This window comes from Molossus molossus, unplaced genomic scaffold (assembly GCF_014108415.1).
Source record: "Molossus molossus isolate mMolMol1 unplaced genomic scaffold, mMolMol1.p scaffold_m16_p_1, whole genome shotgun sequence".
NCBI lineage: Eukaryota > Metazoa > Chordata > Mammalia > Chiroptera > Molossidae > Molossus > Molossus molossus.
Window position 1 is genome coordinate 202028892 of NW_023425344.1, and position 18230 is coordinate 202047121.

The following is an 18230-nucleotide window of genomic DNA, read 5'->3' on the forward strand; positions in this document are numbered from 1 at the left end:
GAGAGAGCTACATCAACAGGCTGCTTCCTGCATGCACCCTATCCCCCACCGCCCCAAGGATTGAGCCTGCAACCTGGGCATGTGCCCTGACCAGGAATCAAACCAGGACGTCTCAGTCCATGGGACGATGCTGAATCCACTGAGCCACATCAGCCGGGCACATTATTCTTTTTAAATTTTCATAAAGGAACTTATCACACTACTGATATTTTTATTTATTTGCTTATTCGTTGTCTTTCTTCCCACATCATCTTTATCTTTAGTAGTATCCAGAATAATGCCTGATATAACATAGGCCTTCAATATTTTGTTTAATGAATTACTGAATGAATGAATAAATAACAGCAGACATAAAAAATAATAAAAACAGATATCATTTAATGGGTAACTACTCTGTGTCATATACTATATTAGATGCTTTTATATATTACATCAACCCTAATTGTGTGATGAACAAATTAAAGATCAGAAGTTACTTAATGCTACTGACCTAAAGTTGTTAAAATGGTAAATTTTATATTATGTATATTTTACCACAGTAAAAAAAATATTTAAAAAAATGAATTTCAGGATATTTTAAGTTTAGTTTATGAAACTCATTTCTACATAAAAATGTTCTGAAAGTGAATTACATACTTAGGCACACAATTAAGTAAGACTGCAATCTAACTTCCAACTTACTATATTTCCAATGGCACGGTAAAGTCTGAATATTTCCTCCGAAGTTTGTTCCTCCCACTTTATACAGCTGGTACCAGCAGAAATCTTAGGGGCTATAAGATAAAGCCAACAGCAAGAATGAATATCAGGTTCAATGTCCACAAATTGATAACTATTGATGCTAAATGAGAGACACAAGATAATTTACTGTATTATTTTCTCAATTTTTGTATATGTTTGAAATTTTCCATAATATAATATAAAAATAAATAAATCATACAGGTACAAGAAAAAAACATGGGTGAATTTTTTTTTTCTTGATTTTTTTTTTTTTTTTTTTTTTTAGAGAGAGAGGAAGGGAGAGGGAGAGAGAGATAGAAACATCGATGAGAGAGAATATCAATTGGCTAGCCCCTGCATGCCCCGCACTGGGGATGAGGCCTACAACCTGGGCATGTACCCTGACTGGGAATCAAACCAGCGACCTCTTGGTGCATGGGTCAATGCTCAACCACTGAGTCACACCAGCCAGGCTGGGTGAATTTTTTTATAACCTAGGTGTAGAAAAAAATCCTCTATGATTCAAAATCCAAAAGCAATTAAAGAAAATGATGATAAATGTGACTACATAAAAATAAACTTTTGCCCTGGCTGGTTTGGCTCAGCACTTAGATTTTGGCCCGAGGACTGAGAAGTCTCAGGTAATTTTAGGCCCCAAAGGAGGCAACCGATCAGTGTGTCTCTTTCACACTGAAGTTTCTTTCTCTCTCTCTTTTTCTCCCTCCCTCTCACTCTATCTAAAAATCAATGAAAAAATATTCTTGAGTGAGGATTATAAAAATAAATAAATAAACCTTTGCAAGACAAAAAGAAATGTCATTTAAAAAAAAAGTATTTGCAATTTTTTATAACACAGTACTTTATATCTATTTACATAGATATATATAGGACATAGCTATACAGCAAATATAATATTTATATATAATTATATATTTATATTACATTTAAGAATACTTTTTATCTTTTATATAGATTTATATATCTATTATGTAAAGTACTCCTAAAAACTAAAAATAAAAAAATAAAAAACCTGATAAAAAATTGGCAAAAGATATAACAGACCCTTTCCAGAAAAAAAAAATGCAAACAGTCCTTAAACATATGAAAAGATCCTCAACCTCACTCAAGTAGTAATATAAATTAAAACTATTCCAAGATGCAAATTCTTATCTATTAGATTAGAAAGTAACATATGCATTAAGTTATTCATCGTGGCATTATTTGAAATAGCAAATGCCCACCAGTAGAGGATCACAAGTGAGAACTACACCATGATATAAACGAATGAGGAAACTTCCTATTGATAGGAAATGATCTCCAGGATATGCTATTAAGTAAAAAACCAGCCTGGCTGGTGTGGCTCAGTGGATTGAGCATCCTCCCATGGACTGAGAGGTCTCGGTTTGATTCCTGGTCAGGGCTCATGCCTGGATTGTGGGCTCGATCCCCAGTGGGGGGCGTGCAGGAGGCAGCCAACAGATGTTTCTATTTCTTTCTCTCTAAAAAACAACAACAAAAAGGTGCCAAAGAGTGTGTGTGTGTGTGTGTGTGGTGTGTGTGTGTGTATATATATATATATATATTTTTTTTTTTTTACCCTCACCCGAGGACATTTTTCCATTTTTTGTTCAGGTAGAGTGGGAGGGAGAGAGAGAGAGAGAGAGAGAGAAACATCGATGTGAGTGAGACACATCGAGTGGCTGCCACCCGCACGACCAACCAGGGCTCGGAACAAACTGCAACCAAGGTACGCGCCCTTAGCGGGAACCGAACCCGGGTCTCTTTGGACCACAGGCTGGAGTGTCTATATTTTATGCCACCTTTTGTAGGAGGGGGAGAAAAGGAAAATAAATTTAAAAACATGTTTTCTTGTTTATTTTGACAAAAGGAAAAAACCGGAAAGCTAAATAAGAAACTAACAAAAATAGTTACCTATATAAAAAAAGGTAAACAAGACCGGAGGGGCTAGGGATAGAAGTGAGACTGCTCTGAGTATATCTTTTTAAATAGTTTTAACTGTTGAATCATGTAAATGTTTGCTATATTCAAAAATAAGATTTTAATCATAAAGAAAAAAGCAACCCTGAAAATTAAAAACGAACTGAAACAAATAAGCTGAACTATATATCAAACTAGAAAACAAAATCACATGAAAAAAATAATTATCTCCAGTAAGTTTTGAACATAGCACTCTGACTCTCTTTCTCTCTCTCTCTCTACATATACATATACCCTTAGGATGTATTCTAAGGGCAAACAAAACAAAAAAAACCTGCAGAGAAATCTTAACCCTACTTAGTTTTACTGTTTATACTAATATAGGTGTTATAATTTGGGAACTATTTTATGCATGGAAAATAAATAAACAAGTTAGTATTGATTTAAAGAAGATATTCAGTATATATATATATATATATATATATATATATATATTTTAATCCTCACCAGAGGATATTTTTCCATTTATCTTTAGACAGAGTGGGAGGGAGAGAAGGGGGAAGAGAGAGAAACATCGACATGAGAGAGACACATTGAGTGGTTGCCACCCACATGACTCCAAGCAGGGCCAGGGACGAACTGCAACCGAGGTACGTGCCCAGCGGAAACCGAACCCATGACTCTCTGGTCTGTAGGCTAATGCTCTAACCACTAAGCAAAACCAGCCAGGGCAACTCAAATGTTTTTTAAAAATATGCCTAGCATTGTCCACTGACACCTCATCTTGGAACATACTGTTGTACCAGATAGTTTCTAAATACTACCCTCTATAAAAATAAACAAGGGAAATATGGCTGATTCCAGTGGGACAGAGAATTTATAAGGTGAGCCTGGGATATCTTGCAACAAAAAGCCAGAAAGCACTCAAAAATTAGTTCTGGGTGGGGTGGGGAGATATCAAAAGGATGCAGAAGCCAATGTTAAGAGGTTCCCACTGGCCAATTTGGGACAACCTGAGCAGCATAAATTATGAATGTAATTATATAAAACACAATAAATGAAGATCCATGAGTCAAATATAATTTTTAAAAATCTCATATGCCACCATTACTGAAGATGAATATGGCACCAACTCCTTACTCTACAAATTGACAATTAGAAAAAGAAACTAAGTATTTATCCTGCTATTTTAGGACGAACTAAAATTCACCCCCAATTAATATGGAAAGGCTCTTCTTTACAAAACAATGCCAACTATTACATGTAAAAGAAGTGGGAAAATCCCTTTTGCAATCCCTAATTAAATTATTCATTCAGGGCCAGCGAGTGTGGCTCAGTGGTTGAGCATGGACCCATGCACCAAGAGGTCACTGGTTCTATTCCAGGTCAGGGCACATGCCCAAGTTGTGGGCTTGATCCCCAGTGGGGGGCATGCAGGAGGCAGCCCATGGATGTTCTCTCTCATAGATGTTTCTATCTCTCTCTCCCTCTCCCTTCCTCTCTTTCTAAAAATCAAAAAAGAAAAAAATTCATTCAGGGAAGGAGCCTTAATCCACGCTAAAATCATCATGTGCAAGGTTGTTAGGAAACAAAATTTTTGTATGGTGCCAAACTATTAGTCCACAGATTACTGACTAATTGCAAGTGGAGAAACACATCTTTACACTAAAAAAATCTGGTGGTCACCATTTCAACCAAGTAATCAAACTTAGCTTCATTAGCCCTGATGCAACCTGGTATTATGGATTAGTGATGCGACCATCCTAAGATTAGAAGGGACAGAGGAAACACTATTCTGAGCATCTCCTTCTAAAAAGTTTTAACTTTTGTATCATGTAAATGCTTTATGCACTAAAGAAATAAAATTAAATCATAAATTTAAAAAAGCAATCCTTAAAATTAAAAACAAACCGAAACAAATATCAATGAAACACAGTTTCATCTACTCTTTCTAAAAACTTTAAGCCTGAATCTAATCAAGCCTTTAGAATTTTCAATTTACAGGAAATATAAGAGCTGGAAGAGCAAGTTAAACAACACTGGAAGGCTATAAACAACTGGTGTGGTCTCTTAAAAAAGTCAGTAACATGGAGGGGGAAGAATAGTGGAGAAATTAACTATTATGGATTAAAGAGACTAACGAAACATAACAACTAATTACAATTGGATCTTAGTTTGAAAAATATACAGCTATAAAATGTTTTTAGACAGTTAGGACAATTTAAATATGGACTGGATATTAGATGCTATTGTGGAACTGTTCATTTTTCTTAAGAGATGCATGCTGACGTGTTTGGGGAAGAAAGGTCATGATACATACTTGCAAATGGTTAGGCAGAAATAAAAATATATATACTAACTAAACACACATTTAGAGAAAAATGAAAGAAAATATAGCCAAACATTAAAAACTGTTGACTCTGGGTTAAACAGGTAGTCAATCTTTCAACTTATCTCTCTGTTTGATACTTTTCAACATAAAGTTTAGGAAAAAAATTTCTAATCTTTCATGAAGCTGCATGTTAAGAAGAAGAAGGAGACCTTACCAACCATTCGTTAGAAAAGGACATACAAGCCCTACCTGGTTTGGCTCAATGGTTAGAGCGTCGGCCTGCGGTCCAGAGAGACCTGGGTTCGGTTCCCACTAAGGGCACGTACCTCAGTTGCAGTTTGTCCCCGGCCCTGGTTGGGTAGTGCGGGTGGTAGCCACTCAATGTGTACCTTTCAGGTCGATGTTTCTCTCTCTCTCTCTCCCTCCTGCTCTATCTGAATAAAAAATGGAAAAATGTCCTCGGGTGAGGATTAAAAAAAAAGAAAAGGACATACAAGTGGGCATTCAATCTTTGGTTAAAATTAAGAGAAATGGGATTCCAAAATGGCAGTGGAGTGAATGGCAGCTACACAGACCGTCTCCCAGAACCACACTGGAATTACAAATAAAACACAGACAAATCGACGGGAAAAAGCAACAGAAAAGCAGGTTGCGAGGACCATATAAGCAGGGACACTGACTTGATCCTGGTAGGATTGCGAAGGCGCGAGACGGGGACTGGGAGCCCATGGTCGGCAGCTCAGCAGAAGCCTTAGTTAGCTGTGAGCAGCACCCTCAGGTTAAACTCCCAAGTGGCTCCACAGTGCAGAGCCAGGACAGAGGCTAAAATAGCCACAGCCACTCACCTTGGGCTCCGGCAGAGGGAGGGCAGACTGGACTGGAACTGTGTGGGGACACTCGGGATTTGGAGGGCACTGAGAGCTTTTGCTGAGTTGTAGCCACGTAGGACAGTGGCCATATTGCTCCTTCCCAGGGCTCTGGGGAGAGGCAGCAGCCCCTCCCTCAGAGATTTAACCCCACCCTGTGGGCCATTGAAATGCAAACTGAGGCTCACTAACAACCAGCATCTGCCCCACCCTCTGGAAATCCCCTTACGCTGAGCACCTGAAGAAGTTTTTCAATCAACTAACAACCCAAAACTCTTCAAGTAACCTGGACTGCTAGCCTCCAGGCAAAAAGCTAGAGGATAACAGTACCATTCCTGGGCGAGCAACTCGAACCAGGAAAGTAAGACTTTACAGTGGTGTTTATCATGAGTCCTCCCTCGCTCATCTAAACCCAGAAGAGGGAGCCACAAACAGCAGAACACCAATACCCACAGGGAAAACTTGGCAGGCTCCAAAGTCCAATGTGATAGCCAAAATGGTGAATCACAGAAACAAAAGCCAAATGAAAGAACAAGAGACCTCCACTGAAGATGATATCAATGTGGAGCAGTTAGTCATGTTAACAGAGCTAGAATTCAGAGCCATGATCTTGAGGAAGCTCAACAGCATGAGTAAGGACATAGATATGCTGAAAATAAACCAATTGGAAATTAAAAACCACCAAGAAGAGATAAAGAGTGACATATCAGAAATAAAGAACACATTGGAAGGTCTAAAGAGCAGAGTAGAGGAAGCTGAGGACCGGATCAGTGAATTAGAAGACAGGGTAGAAAAAATCAACCAATCAGAAAACTAAAAGGAAAAAACGATTAAAAAACAGGAAGACAGCTTAAGAGAACTATGGGACAACTGGAAAGGTAATAATATTCACATCATAGGAGTCCCCGAAGAAGAAGAAAATGAGCAAGGGTTAGAGAATATATTCAAAGAAATAGTGACAGAAAACTTCCCTAATTTGGTGAAGGAAGAAGGCATTCAAGTTCAAGAAGCACAGAGAGCCCCAAGTAAGAAGAACCCAAACAGGCCCACACCAAGACACATAGTAATTAAAATGCCAAAAATTAAAGACAAAGAATCCTAAAAGCTGCAAGAGATAAGCAACAGGTTACCTACAAAAAAAAAAAAAAAAAAAAAAAAAACCATAAGGCTCTCAGCTGACTTCTCACAAGAAACACTACAGGCCAGAAGGGAATGGCATGAAGTAATCAAGGTCATGAAAAACAAAGATCTGAATCCAAGACTACTCTACTCAGCAAGGCTATCATTCAAAATAGAAGGTCAAATAAAGAGCTTCCCAGACAAAAAAAGGCTAAGGGAATACATTAGCACCAAACCAGCACTATAAGAAATGTTAAAAGCACTGTTGTAATTAGTAGAAGAAATAGGAAGAAAAATAGAACCACACTAAACAAAAATGGCAATAAATAAGTACATATCAATAATCACCTTAAACGTAAATGGATTGAATGCTCCCATAAAAAGACACAGAGTAGCTGATTGGATAAGAAAGTATGACTCATCTATATGTTGTTTACAAGAGACCCACCTCACAACAAAAGACTCACATTGGTTGAAAGTGAAGGGATGGAAAAAAATTTTTCAAGCAAACGAAAAGCAAAAAAAAGCTGGGGTAGCAATACTCATATCTGATAAAATAGGTTTCAAAATGAAGACCATAACTAGAGACAAAGAAGGCCACTACATAATATTGAAAGGATCTATCCAACAGGAAGATATAACCTTGATAAACATATATGCAACCAATACAGGAGCATCAAAATATATTAAAAATCTTCTGGAGGACTTCAAAGGAGAAATCGACAGCAATACAATCATAGCAGGGGACTTCAACACCCCGCTGACACCACTGGATAGATCCTCTAGACAAAAAATTAGCAAGGAAACAGAGATTCTAAATGAAGCACAGGACCAAATGGATTTAATAGATATCTACAGAGAATTACACCCCAAAATCGCTCAGCAATGTGGGAATAGAGGGATCATATCTCGACATAATAAAGGCCATATATGAAAGACCTACAGCCAACATCATACTCAATGGGCAGAAACTAAAAACATTCCCCTTAAGAACAGGAACAAGACAGGGATGTCCACTTTCGCCACTCTTATTTAACATTGTACTGGAAGTCTTAGCCACAGCAATCAGACATGAAGAAAAAATAAAAGGGATCCAAATTGGAAAGGAGAAAGTGAAACTGTCATTATTTGCAGATGACATGATATTATACATAGAAAACCCTAAAGACTCCATCAAAAATCTACTAGACTTAATAAATGAATTTGGCAAAGTAGCAGGATATAAAATTAACGTCAAGAAATCGACAGCATTCTTATACACCAATGATGAACTCACAGAAAGAGAAACTGAAAAAACAATCCCATTTACAATAATGGCAAAAAAATTAAGATACCTAGGAATAAACTTAACCAAAGAAATAAAGGACCTATTTGCAGAAAACTACAGGACATTGAAAAAAGAAATAGAGGAAGATATAAAAAAAGTGGAAGCACATACCTTGTTCATGGATTGGAAGAATTAACATAATTAAAATGTACATATTACCCAAAGCAATCTATAGACTCAATGCAATCCCCATCAAAATACCAATGACATATTTCACAAAACTACAACAAATACTTCAAAATTTCATATGGAACCACAAAAGACGCCGAATAGCCACAGCAATTTTGAAAAAGAAGGACAAAGTAGGTAAGGATCACAATACCAGATATCAGGTTATACTACAAAGTGATTGTAATCAAAACAGCCTGGTACTGGCACAAGAACAGGCATATAGACCAGTGGAACAGAACAGAGAACCCAGAAATGGACCCAAGGCAATATACTCAATTAATATTTGGCAAAGGTGGCAAGAGTATACAGTGGAGTAAAGACAGCCTCTTTAATAAATGGTGTTGGGAAAATTGGACAGCTACATGCAAAAAAATCAAACTAGACCATCAACTTACACCATACACAAAAATAAACTCAAAATGGATAAAGACTTAAATGTGACCCGTGAATCCATAAAAATTCTAGAAGAAAACGTAGGCAACAAAATTTCGGACATCATATGCAGCAGAATTTTCACTGATACATCACCTAAGACAACAGAAACAAAGGAAAAAATGAACACATGGGACTACATCAAACTCAAAAGCTGTGCACAACAAAAGAAACAACCATCAAAATGGAAAGGCAACCCACTGTATGGGAGAACATCATTGCCAATAATACATCAGATAAGGGGTTAATTTCCAAAATATATAGAGTACTCATACAACTCAACAAAAGAAAGACAAAAAACCCAATTAAAAAATGGGCAGAGGAGCTGAATAGACACCTCTCCAAACAGGACATACAAATGGCCAAGAGACATATGAAGAAATGTTCAACATCACTAATCATCAGAGAGATGCAAATTAAAACAACAATGAGGTATCACCTCACACCTGTCAGAATGGCTGCCATCAACAAATCATCAAAAAACAAGTGTTGGCGAGGGTGTGGAGAAAAGGGGACTCTAGTGCACTGCTGGTGGGAATGCAGACTGGTGCAGCCATTATGGAAAACAATATGGTGTTACCTCAAAAAATTAAAAATTGAACTTCCATTTGACCCAGTGATCCCGCTTCTAGGAGTATACCCTAAGGAGCCTGAAACACCAATCAGAAAGAATATATGTACCCCCATGTTCAAAGCAGTGCTATTTACAATAGCTAAGATCTGGAAACAGTGTCCATCAGTAGATGAATGGATAATAAAGCTGTGGTACATATACAGAATGGAGTACTATGCAGCTGTAAGAAGAAAGATCTCTTATCCTTTGAGACGACATTGAGGGACCTGGAAAGTATTATCCTAAGTGAAACAATCCAAGCAGAAAAAGAGAAATACCACGTGATCTCACTTATATATGGAATATAATGACTATAACAGTATGAGGAATAGGGTAGACCCAGAAACACGGAAGTAGGGTACAGATTGACAACCCTCAGAAGAGGGGATTGTGGGGGTGGGAAGAGATAAACCACAGAACTTATATGCATGTATGCATAACCAATGGACATGGACAACAAAGCCGGGGACGGGGCAGGGGGGATGGGGAGGAGGGTGTCAATGGGGTAAAAAAGGAGAAACATCTGTAACAAAAATAAAATTAAAAAAAAAAATTTTAAGAGAAATGTGCAAGTGAAGAAGTCACGTGTTTAGATGGCCATCAAAACAAACAAAACCCTCTGCCCTGGCTGTGTAGCTCAGTTGGTCAGAGTGTCATCATGACATGCCAAGGTTGCTGGTTCAATGCCCGGTTAGAACATATAAGAAACAACCAATGAATGCATAAATAAATGAAATAACAAATCGATGTTTCTCTCGGTCCTGCTATCTCTCTCTCCCTTCCTCTCTCTCTAAAAATCAAATTAAAGCCCTGGCTGGTTTGGCTCAGCGGTTAGAGCATCAGCCTGTGGTCCGGAAAGACCCGGGTTCGGTTCCCGCTAAGGGCATATACCTCGGTTGCAGTTTGTCCCCGGCCCTGGTTGGTCGTGCGGGTGGCAGCCACTCGATGTGTCTCTTTCACGTCGATGTTTCTCTCTCTCTCTTCCTCTCTCTCCCACCCACTCTATCTGTGCAAAAAATGGAAAAATGTCCTCGGGTGAGGATAAACAAATAAAATAAAATAAAAATAAAAATAAAATTAAAAAAAAAAAGACAGCCCTGGACCATTTGGCTCAGCAGTTAGAGCGTCAGCTCACAGACCAGGGAGTCCAGGGTTCGGTTCCTGTTAAGGGCAAGTACTTCGGTTGCAATTTGTCCCCGGCCCAGGCTGGGGTTGTGTTGGTGGTAACCACTCGATGTATCTCTCTCACATCGATGTTTCTTACTCTCTCTTCTTCCCTCTTTCCCTCCCGCTGTATCCGAAGATAAATGCAAAAAGGTCCTTGAGTGAGGATAAAAAAAAATAAAAACCAAAAATAAGACAAACAAAACCTATGGAAGAGGTAAGAGCCTTTGCAGCCTTCACTCACCATGTGTCACCCCCTCAGTTGGCTGCTGCCTTCCATTGTTCAAACTTTCAGGCAAATTTTTCAAAACTGAAATAAGCTAAAAAAGGACAGCAATATATTCAAGATGAAAAGAACAAAAATAGCAATACGTTACAATTCAGGATCACAAAATTATCTATAGCTTTAAAGGAGCTGTGGTGGCAGGTATGGTAGTAAATTGGCTTAAGCTGTGAGCATCCATGTCTACGCAGTGGGGTTTCAGCAGAGATGTTGCTCTTTGTAGAGTGCAGGTCACTGATTTGCTTCTAGTGAGCGCTGAGCTATGCCTGGCTGTGCAAACTTTCAGTATCAGGACAGACTGTGATCAGTTATCCACACTCTCACCCTGTAGGGGGAAGGCAGTGGAGCCTCAGAGAAGTCGAGTGTATCCTGAAATCACATCGTTTTGGATTCAAATCCCAGTTCCACCACCTACTAGCTGTGTCATTGTGGAAAAGTTATTTTACCTGTCTGTGTCTTCAATGTCATCAACTGTAAAACAGTCAACAGCAAGAGCTACCTCAAAGGTTTGTTGGGAAAGTAAAAAAATAAGTCTATGAGATCACAAATGCTAAGCTAATTTTTTAGAAAGTCAGGGATAGAAATCACTCTTCAAACAAAAATATTACAATTATATACCATAAAACTGTTCTTCTTATCATAACTACTTAGGAAATCTACTGAATGAATAAAAGCAGTAGGATAGCACAAAACTGTACCATGTTGGCACCCAGTCTTGATAGCACTGTTTCCAATTCCTTTGCGGTGCTCTTGGGGGGCACAGGAATGGTTTCCTGTTTGAGAATTGGACCGACATCAAATCTACAAAAACAAACAAACAAAATAAATAACATGATTACTAACAGTTTCTTCCAATCAAAATGTTTGTCTAACCCAGCCAGCATGGCTCAGTGAATTGAATGTCAGGCCCATGGACTGAGAGATCTCCGATCGATGCCCGGTCAGGACACAGGCCTGGGTTGCAGGCTCGATCCCCAGTAGGGGGCGTGCAGGAGTTGGCCTATCAACGTTTCTCTGTTTCCATCTCTCTCCCTTCTCTCTCTAAAAAAATCAATAAAGCCTTAGCCAGTTTGGTTCAGCGGTTAGAGCGTCGGCCTGTGGTCCTGAGAGACCCGGGTTCGGTTCCCGCTAAGGGTGCGTACCTCGGTTGCAGTTTGTCCCCGGCCCTGGTCAGTTGTGCGGGTGGCAGCCACTCGATGTGTTCCTTTCACATCGATGTTTCTCTCTCTCTCTCTGTTCCTCTCTCTCCCTCCCACTCTATCTGAACAAAAAATGGAAAAATGTCCTCGGGTGAGGATAAAAAAAAAAATCAATAAAGCCCTGGCCAGTTTGGCTCAGCAGTTGAACGTTGGCCTGCAGACCAGAGAGTCCCGGATTCAGTTCCCGCTAGGGGCATGTACCACAAATAAATAAATAAATAAATAAATAAATAAATAAATAAATAAATAAATAAATAAAATAGAATAAATAAATCAATAAAAACATATTAAAAAAATTTGTCTACATGAGTGTTTACATACTATAAGGATAGTTTAACCTTGGCTACGAATTTGGCTGTTAGCCATTAGCAAGGGATAAATGTTAGTTTGAAAGAAGGGTGAGTAAAATCTGGTCTGTAATTAAATTTTAAATGTATTTTTTCCTACAGAAAAAAAGTATAAAGTTGTTTATCAGGAATTTAATTGCAATTATTGATAATTCTACCATTAGTAATATATAGTATGGAAAAAAAAATTTTGCCCGGCCAGTGTGGCTCAGTGGTTGAGCATTGAATACCCAAGCACCAAGAGGTTGCCAGTCCGATTCCCAGTCAGGGCACATGCCCAGGTTGTGGGCCCAATCCCCAGTGGGGAGCACACAGGAGACAGCCAATCGATGTTCTCTCTCATCGATGTTTCTATTTCTCTCTCCCTTTCCTTTCCTCTCTAAAAATCAATAAAGAAAAAAAAACTATTTGTATAATGAAAGCATAGAGCAAAGAATTTCTTTTCCGGAAGTACAATTAGGAAACTCCTAATTATCTCTTTCTATAGTTTCTTTTTCAAAGGACAAGAGTTTTGCCTGGATTATAATCATTAATTATAAGTAGGTGCAAATATATCTGCATTCCCACAAGTCTTATATTTTACATCAAGCTCTGTAGATACTGGCCATTAGCTTTAATTAAAAATATGCTTTATTTTGACTATTTATCTTTGTAGTTCTATTAATTCTATTTTTAACCTATAAGCTTTAGCAAGATGTTAATTATGAAAAATTACAAACATTCACAAAAACAGCAGTCTAATGAATCAGCATATATTACTCAGATTTTAGAATAATCAAAGTTTTAATACTCTTGTATTATCTAAACCTCCTCTTAAAAAAGAAAGTTTTTTATTTTATTTTTTAGAGAGAGAGAGGAAGGGAGAGAGAAATAGAAACATCGATGTGAGAGAGAAACATTGATCCGCTGCCTCCTGCACGCCCCCCACTCGGGATGGAGCCTGCAACCTGGGCATGTACCCTGACCAGGAATCGAACTAGCACCTCTCAGTCCGTGGGACAATGCTCAATCCACTGAGCCACACCAGCCGGGCCCTTCCTCTTTTTTTCTGAAGTAAATTAAAGTAAATCATAGATATTAATTTGTTCTTGTGAATTTGTGAATTATTCTTTTCTATGAGGACATTAAGTGACAATTGGCAGAGACTTAATACATTCCTAAAGCAATTTTAAATAACTGTTTCTTAGATTGTAGGTATAATAACAATTTAAGTGTTTAAGACAATTACTGGTATACAATATATTCTTATGTCAAGTTCCAAAAATTTTTTGACCATAGTTGGACTACTGAAACCAAGGCCAGTGGAACCAAGATTCATAGCAACTAACATATAAAAATCCATCTCTTATTTGCATAATGTCTTTTATAAAAATCCAGTTGTTTATAAGATAATTTATTTCAATTAACAAGTTAAAAACTTCATAAGGGCTTTAAAGAGATACTGCATAAATACCAACGCACACATTGCTTATGGTAGAAACTAGGAAAAAACAGAAAGAATACAAAAGCAAAGGAAGGACTCTGGAGTTAGAGAAATTAGAGCATCATCCATTTATCCACCACTACCCACACACACCCTCCCGCCCCAAAAGGACTGATATCAACATTCAAAACCACACAAAAAAATCTCAAGAAAAGAAAATAAGCTCTACCTTTTAGGTCTGATTTGCATAATCGTTACTCCAGTAACTGTGTCTCCATGAAGCACAGTATGTATTATAGGGGCTGGACCACGCCACCTCGGGAGGCAACTGGGATGGACATTCAATATGCCACTGAGTTAGAAAAGGCAGAAATTAGTATGCAAATGGGTTGTGCCATTTAGTTACTGCTACCTAAACTAATATGCTCCTTTTTATCATTAAACTTCCCCAGAAATTTTGAAAAACTAACAGTTAAATCTAGTCTTGTAACACTGGAAAAGGGAGCAGAGCTAAGTTCACTCTCTTACCATAAGAGACCAATGAAACTCAATTAAAAACAGAGCAAGAATAACTATTCAGTATTCCAAAGATGTTGCACAACAGCTCATGATGTCTGGGGTTTTTTTTTAATAAAAACAAAAAATACATTTTTTACTAAATGAGAACCACTCAAACTCTCATGCATCTCATGGAGGATGTGAGTTATATTTGTAGCTTGCTTACATAATTACCCTTATTTCTCTTGGTTGGCATATAGAATGCCTAAAACAACCTTCTTGAATAACCATCACCTTCCCTCTTTATTCCAATACACCTATCACCCATTAATGAGCAATTTAAATAATTTACTGATCTGTCATTAGTCCCCCCCACCCCCAAAGAACTTTAGAGAGAGTGGAAGGGAGGGAGGGGGAGAGAGACAAGACTGAGAGAAACATTGATGTAAGAAAGACACATCAATTGCATGTGCCCTGACCAGGGCATGGGATCAAACCCGCAACCCAGGTACATGGCCTTGACCAGTAATTGAACCCATGACCCTTTGGTGTGCGGGCCAAAGCTCTATCCAGCCAGGGCTAATCTGTCATTAGTTTAATAATGTCTCCATCAGCATGAGTATGCACTTAAGAATGTGTGAATATAAGAAAGTCTTATATTATAAGTTCCACTGTTCAGCTCAGTCTCACACATTCAACAAATATTAACTGAGCATAATCCATGTGCTGGCAATGTGCTACTGGGATACAAGCAAAAGTAAACCAAACAGAAAAAAAAGAAATTCTGCCCTCGCGGAGCTTATATGATAGTATGAGGAGTGGAAGATGGGCAATAAAAAACACAATACATAAAAAGTTTGTCAGCTGGTACTAAGGGCTATGGAGGAAAATAAAGCAGAGAAGGGAACAGGACTATTGGATGGGAGATTACAATTTTAATATTAATTAAAGAAAGTTTTACCAATAAGACACTGGGCTAAAACAGGCGGAAGTAAAGGAATCACCCTGCAGATACAAGGGAGAAAAGCTTTCCAGGCAGAGGGAACACTAAGCACAAAGGTTTCGAGGAAGGTAAACACTGGCAAGTTCAAGGCACAGCAGGGAGGCTGGCGTGGCTGGAGTTAAGTGAACCTGAGCAATAGTACTAGAAAATGAGGCCAGAGAGCCAGCAGGGAACAAAACCAAGTAGGCCGGTCCTCAGAGGCCTTTAACTTTTATTTTGAGTCAGATGGAAAACCACCAGAGAAATTTGAGCAGAGTGACTGATCTGACTTATGTTTGTTTGTTTTTTTAATCCTCACCTGAGGACATTTTTGCATTTTATCTTGAGATATAGAGTGGTAGGGAAAGAGGGAGAAAGAGAGAGAGAGAAACATCGATGTGAGAGAGACACAGGGAGTGGTTGCCACCCACACGACCCCAACTGGGGCCGGGGACAAACTGCAACCGAGGTATGTGCCCTTAGCAGGAACCAAACCCGGGCCTCTCTGGTCCCCGGGCCGATGCTCTAACCGCTGAGCCAAATCGGCCAGGGCTGACTTATGCTTTAAAAGGATCATTTTGGCTGCTGGGTTGGTAAAAGACTGAGAGGGCCAACAACAGAAATAGAGACCAGTTAGAAAGCTGCTGCAGTATAGCCGGTGAGAGCGGTGGCAGTGGAAGTGACAAGAAACAGTCAGATTCTAGACAGCTTTCAAAGGCAGAGCCAAAGGATTTCCTGATGGACTGTGGTGTGAAATAACAAATCAAGAATGACCCCAAGGTTTGGGGGACGAGCAACCAGAAGGCTAAAGGTGCCATCTGCTGAGATGAAGATTTTGAAGAGGAGAAAATTTTGGGCAAAAGTTCAGGAATATAGTTCTGGACCTCTTAAACGTTGGATGTAATGTCCAAACAGGGCTGTGCAGGAGGCAGTGGGTATCAGGGACCTGGAATTCAGGGAGAGAGCTGAACTGAAGGGACAAATTTGGGAGTTGTCAGCATATATATGAAATTTAAATAAGGGGAGTGAAAGCCCAGAGATACTGATAAAGAGCATCATACATTTTAACAATTCATGCCATTAATAAAAGATTTTAAGAGAAAATACTAAAGAAAACAGAATTAGAGTTCAAACTATTGCATTCTATAGATGCCAGGTCCATACATAAAGACCAAAGTCTCTATACTGTATTTCCTTATAAATAAAACTTACTATGGAAATTTAAGAATAAGAGCCTCACTCAAAAGTCGGCCAAATGAAGCGACCACTCCAACATCATATTCTCCAGATCCCACATCTGGCCACTCATACACTGGCAGCTGAGACTGGACAGCATATTGCTTCACTGGCAGTCCTTTTGGAGACGGGGAAGGTACTGTGACCACCTCCAATTTTTCAATTAATTCTTCTTCTTTGTTTTCCCTAAGTTGTAATGATTGGAAGAAAATGTGACAATGTTAAAACAATGGCTCAGAGCTCATCTATTTCACACACCTCTACAGTATTTTTATGATTAAATTCATGAAGCACCTGAGAGACTGAGTTTTCATTTTTTATTTAATTTTAGTTATTTTAAATTTAAAGAGCTATATGTGTCTAATGACTACTGTTTGAAGAGCATAGCTCTAGAAATTTCCTGTGCATATAGAAACATATACAGTAAAGACATTTTATACAATTGGGATAGTATATAAACTGCTCCATCTTTGGTTTTCTTTTTTCCTCTTAACACTATATATGCTATTAGGGGAGTCTTTTGAAAAAATAAAAAAGGGTTAATTATACATTTACTTATTCATGCAACAAACATTCTAGAATAAGAAACCAGTGGCTGTCTCTGAAGAAAGGACCTGGAAACAGGAAAACAGGTGGAACTGACTAAATATCCTTTGAATCTTTTGAATTTTGTACCATAACCATGTGCTACTCAAATACTTGGGGGAAAAAACAAAAATATATTCCATGGTCATCATTCCATGACAGTGCATACAGCACTACCTCATTCTTTTTACCTGCTGCATATTACAGTGCCCAAGGAGGCTGTTTATTTAGCAGGTATTGCATCACACTTGAGGAGTTATTAGAAAAGGAGTATACAGAGGGCCCTAAAAGTGCAGGAGAAATGGACCAAGTGAAGCATCAGCGGAAGGGTCAGGATACATGCAGTGAGAGATGTGTAGTGCGTTATGGAGGGTGTGCAAAGGAAGCATATGTGAAGGAAGTGTTTCAAGGGGTGTGTACAGAGGGCAGTGTGTGGAGGAGGAATATGATACAAGCAGATTGCAAAGAGAGTCAATATGAGGGGCTACTGTGAAGTGTATGAAGGGAAGGCTTGATGGAGTGAGATGTCAGAAATGAGTGGAGGGCTGAGTACATCAGGAAAAAATGGATCGGGCAGAGGGAGAGCATATAAAAGGGAGGTTGGGGAAAAGGGGACAGACAAGCACATATGGTATAGCCATCACATACCATGAACTTTCAGGACAGGCTGGATGCCAATTAATTCTTTTCCCAGCGAACAAGACTTGTTAAGTTTTACAAATACAATATGTATACCTAAAAGTCCTGATCTATACATTTATTTATTTATTTGAAAACAGTTTTTTGGACAATATACTCATTTGGGCCACTGAACACTAGGTCCGGCTGCATACAGGAAGAAGGAGAGCGAAGGCATAAGACGTGGGTGTGTAAGGGAATGCCTGCACCTGTTAAGAAGCCCAAGGGATTGGAGGGTACAAATTAGACCAATCCGAGCAAGCAGAATGGGGAGGACTTTGAGGTCAGACCCCATTTTAGTCTCAATCAACTCAGAT

At 38.7% G+C, this 18230-nt stretch overlaps 1 protein-coding gene across 1 annotated transcript in view; it reads right to left on the reverse strand.

The window, feature by feature from the left end:
- Positions 1-18230, reverse strand: part of MTFMT (mitochondrial methionyl-tRNA formyltransferase) — a 28767-nt gene that overhangs the window by 9981 nt on the left and 556 nt on the right. The window contains exons 2-6 of the mRNA XM_036267478.1: positions 16627-16836; positions 14164-14286; positions 11664-11766; positions 10927-11002; positions 682-773 (exon numbers count right to left, since the gene is read on the reverse strand). Of these exons, the coding sequence (XP_036123371.1) occupies positions 682-773; positions 10927-11002; positions 11664-11766; positions 14164-14286; positions 16627-16836 (604 nt within the window). The remainder of the gene's footprint in view (positions 1-681; positions 774-10926; positions 11003-11663; positions 11767-14163; positions 14287-16626; positions 16837-18230) is intronic.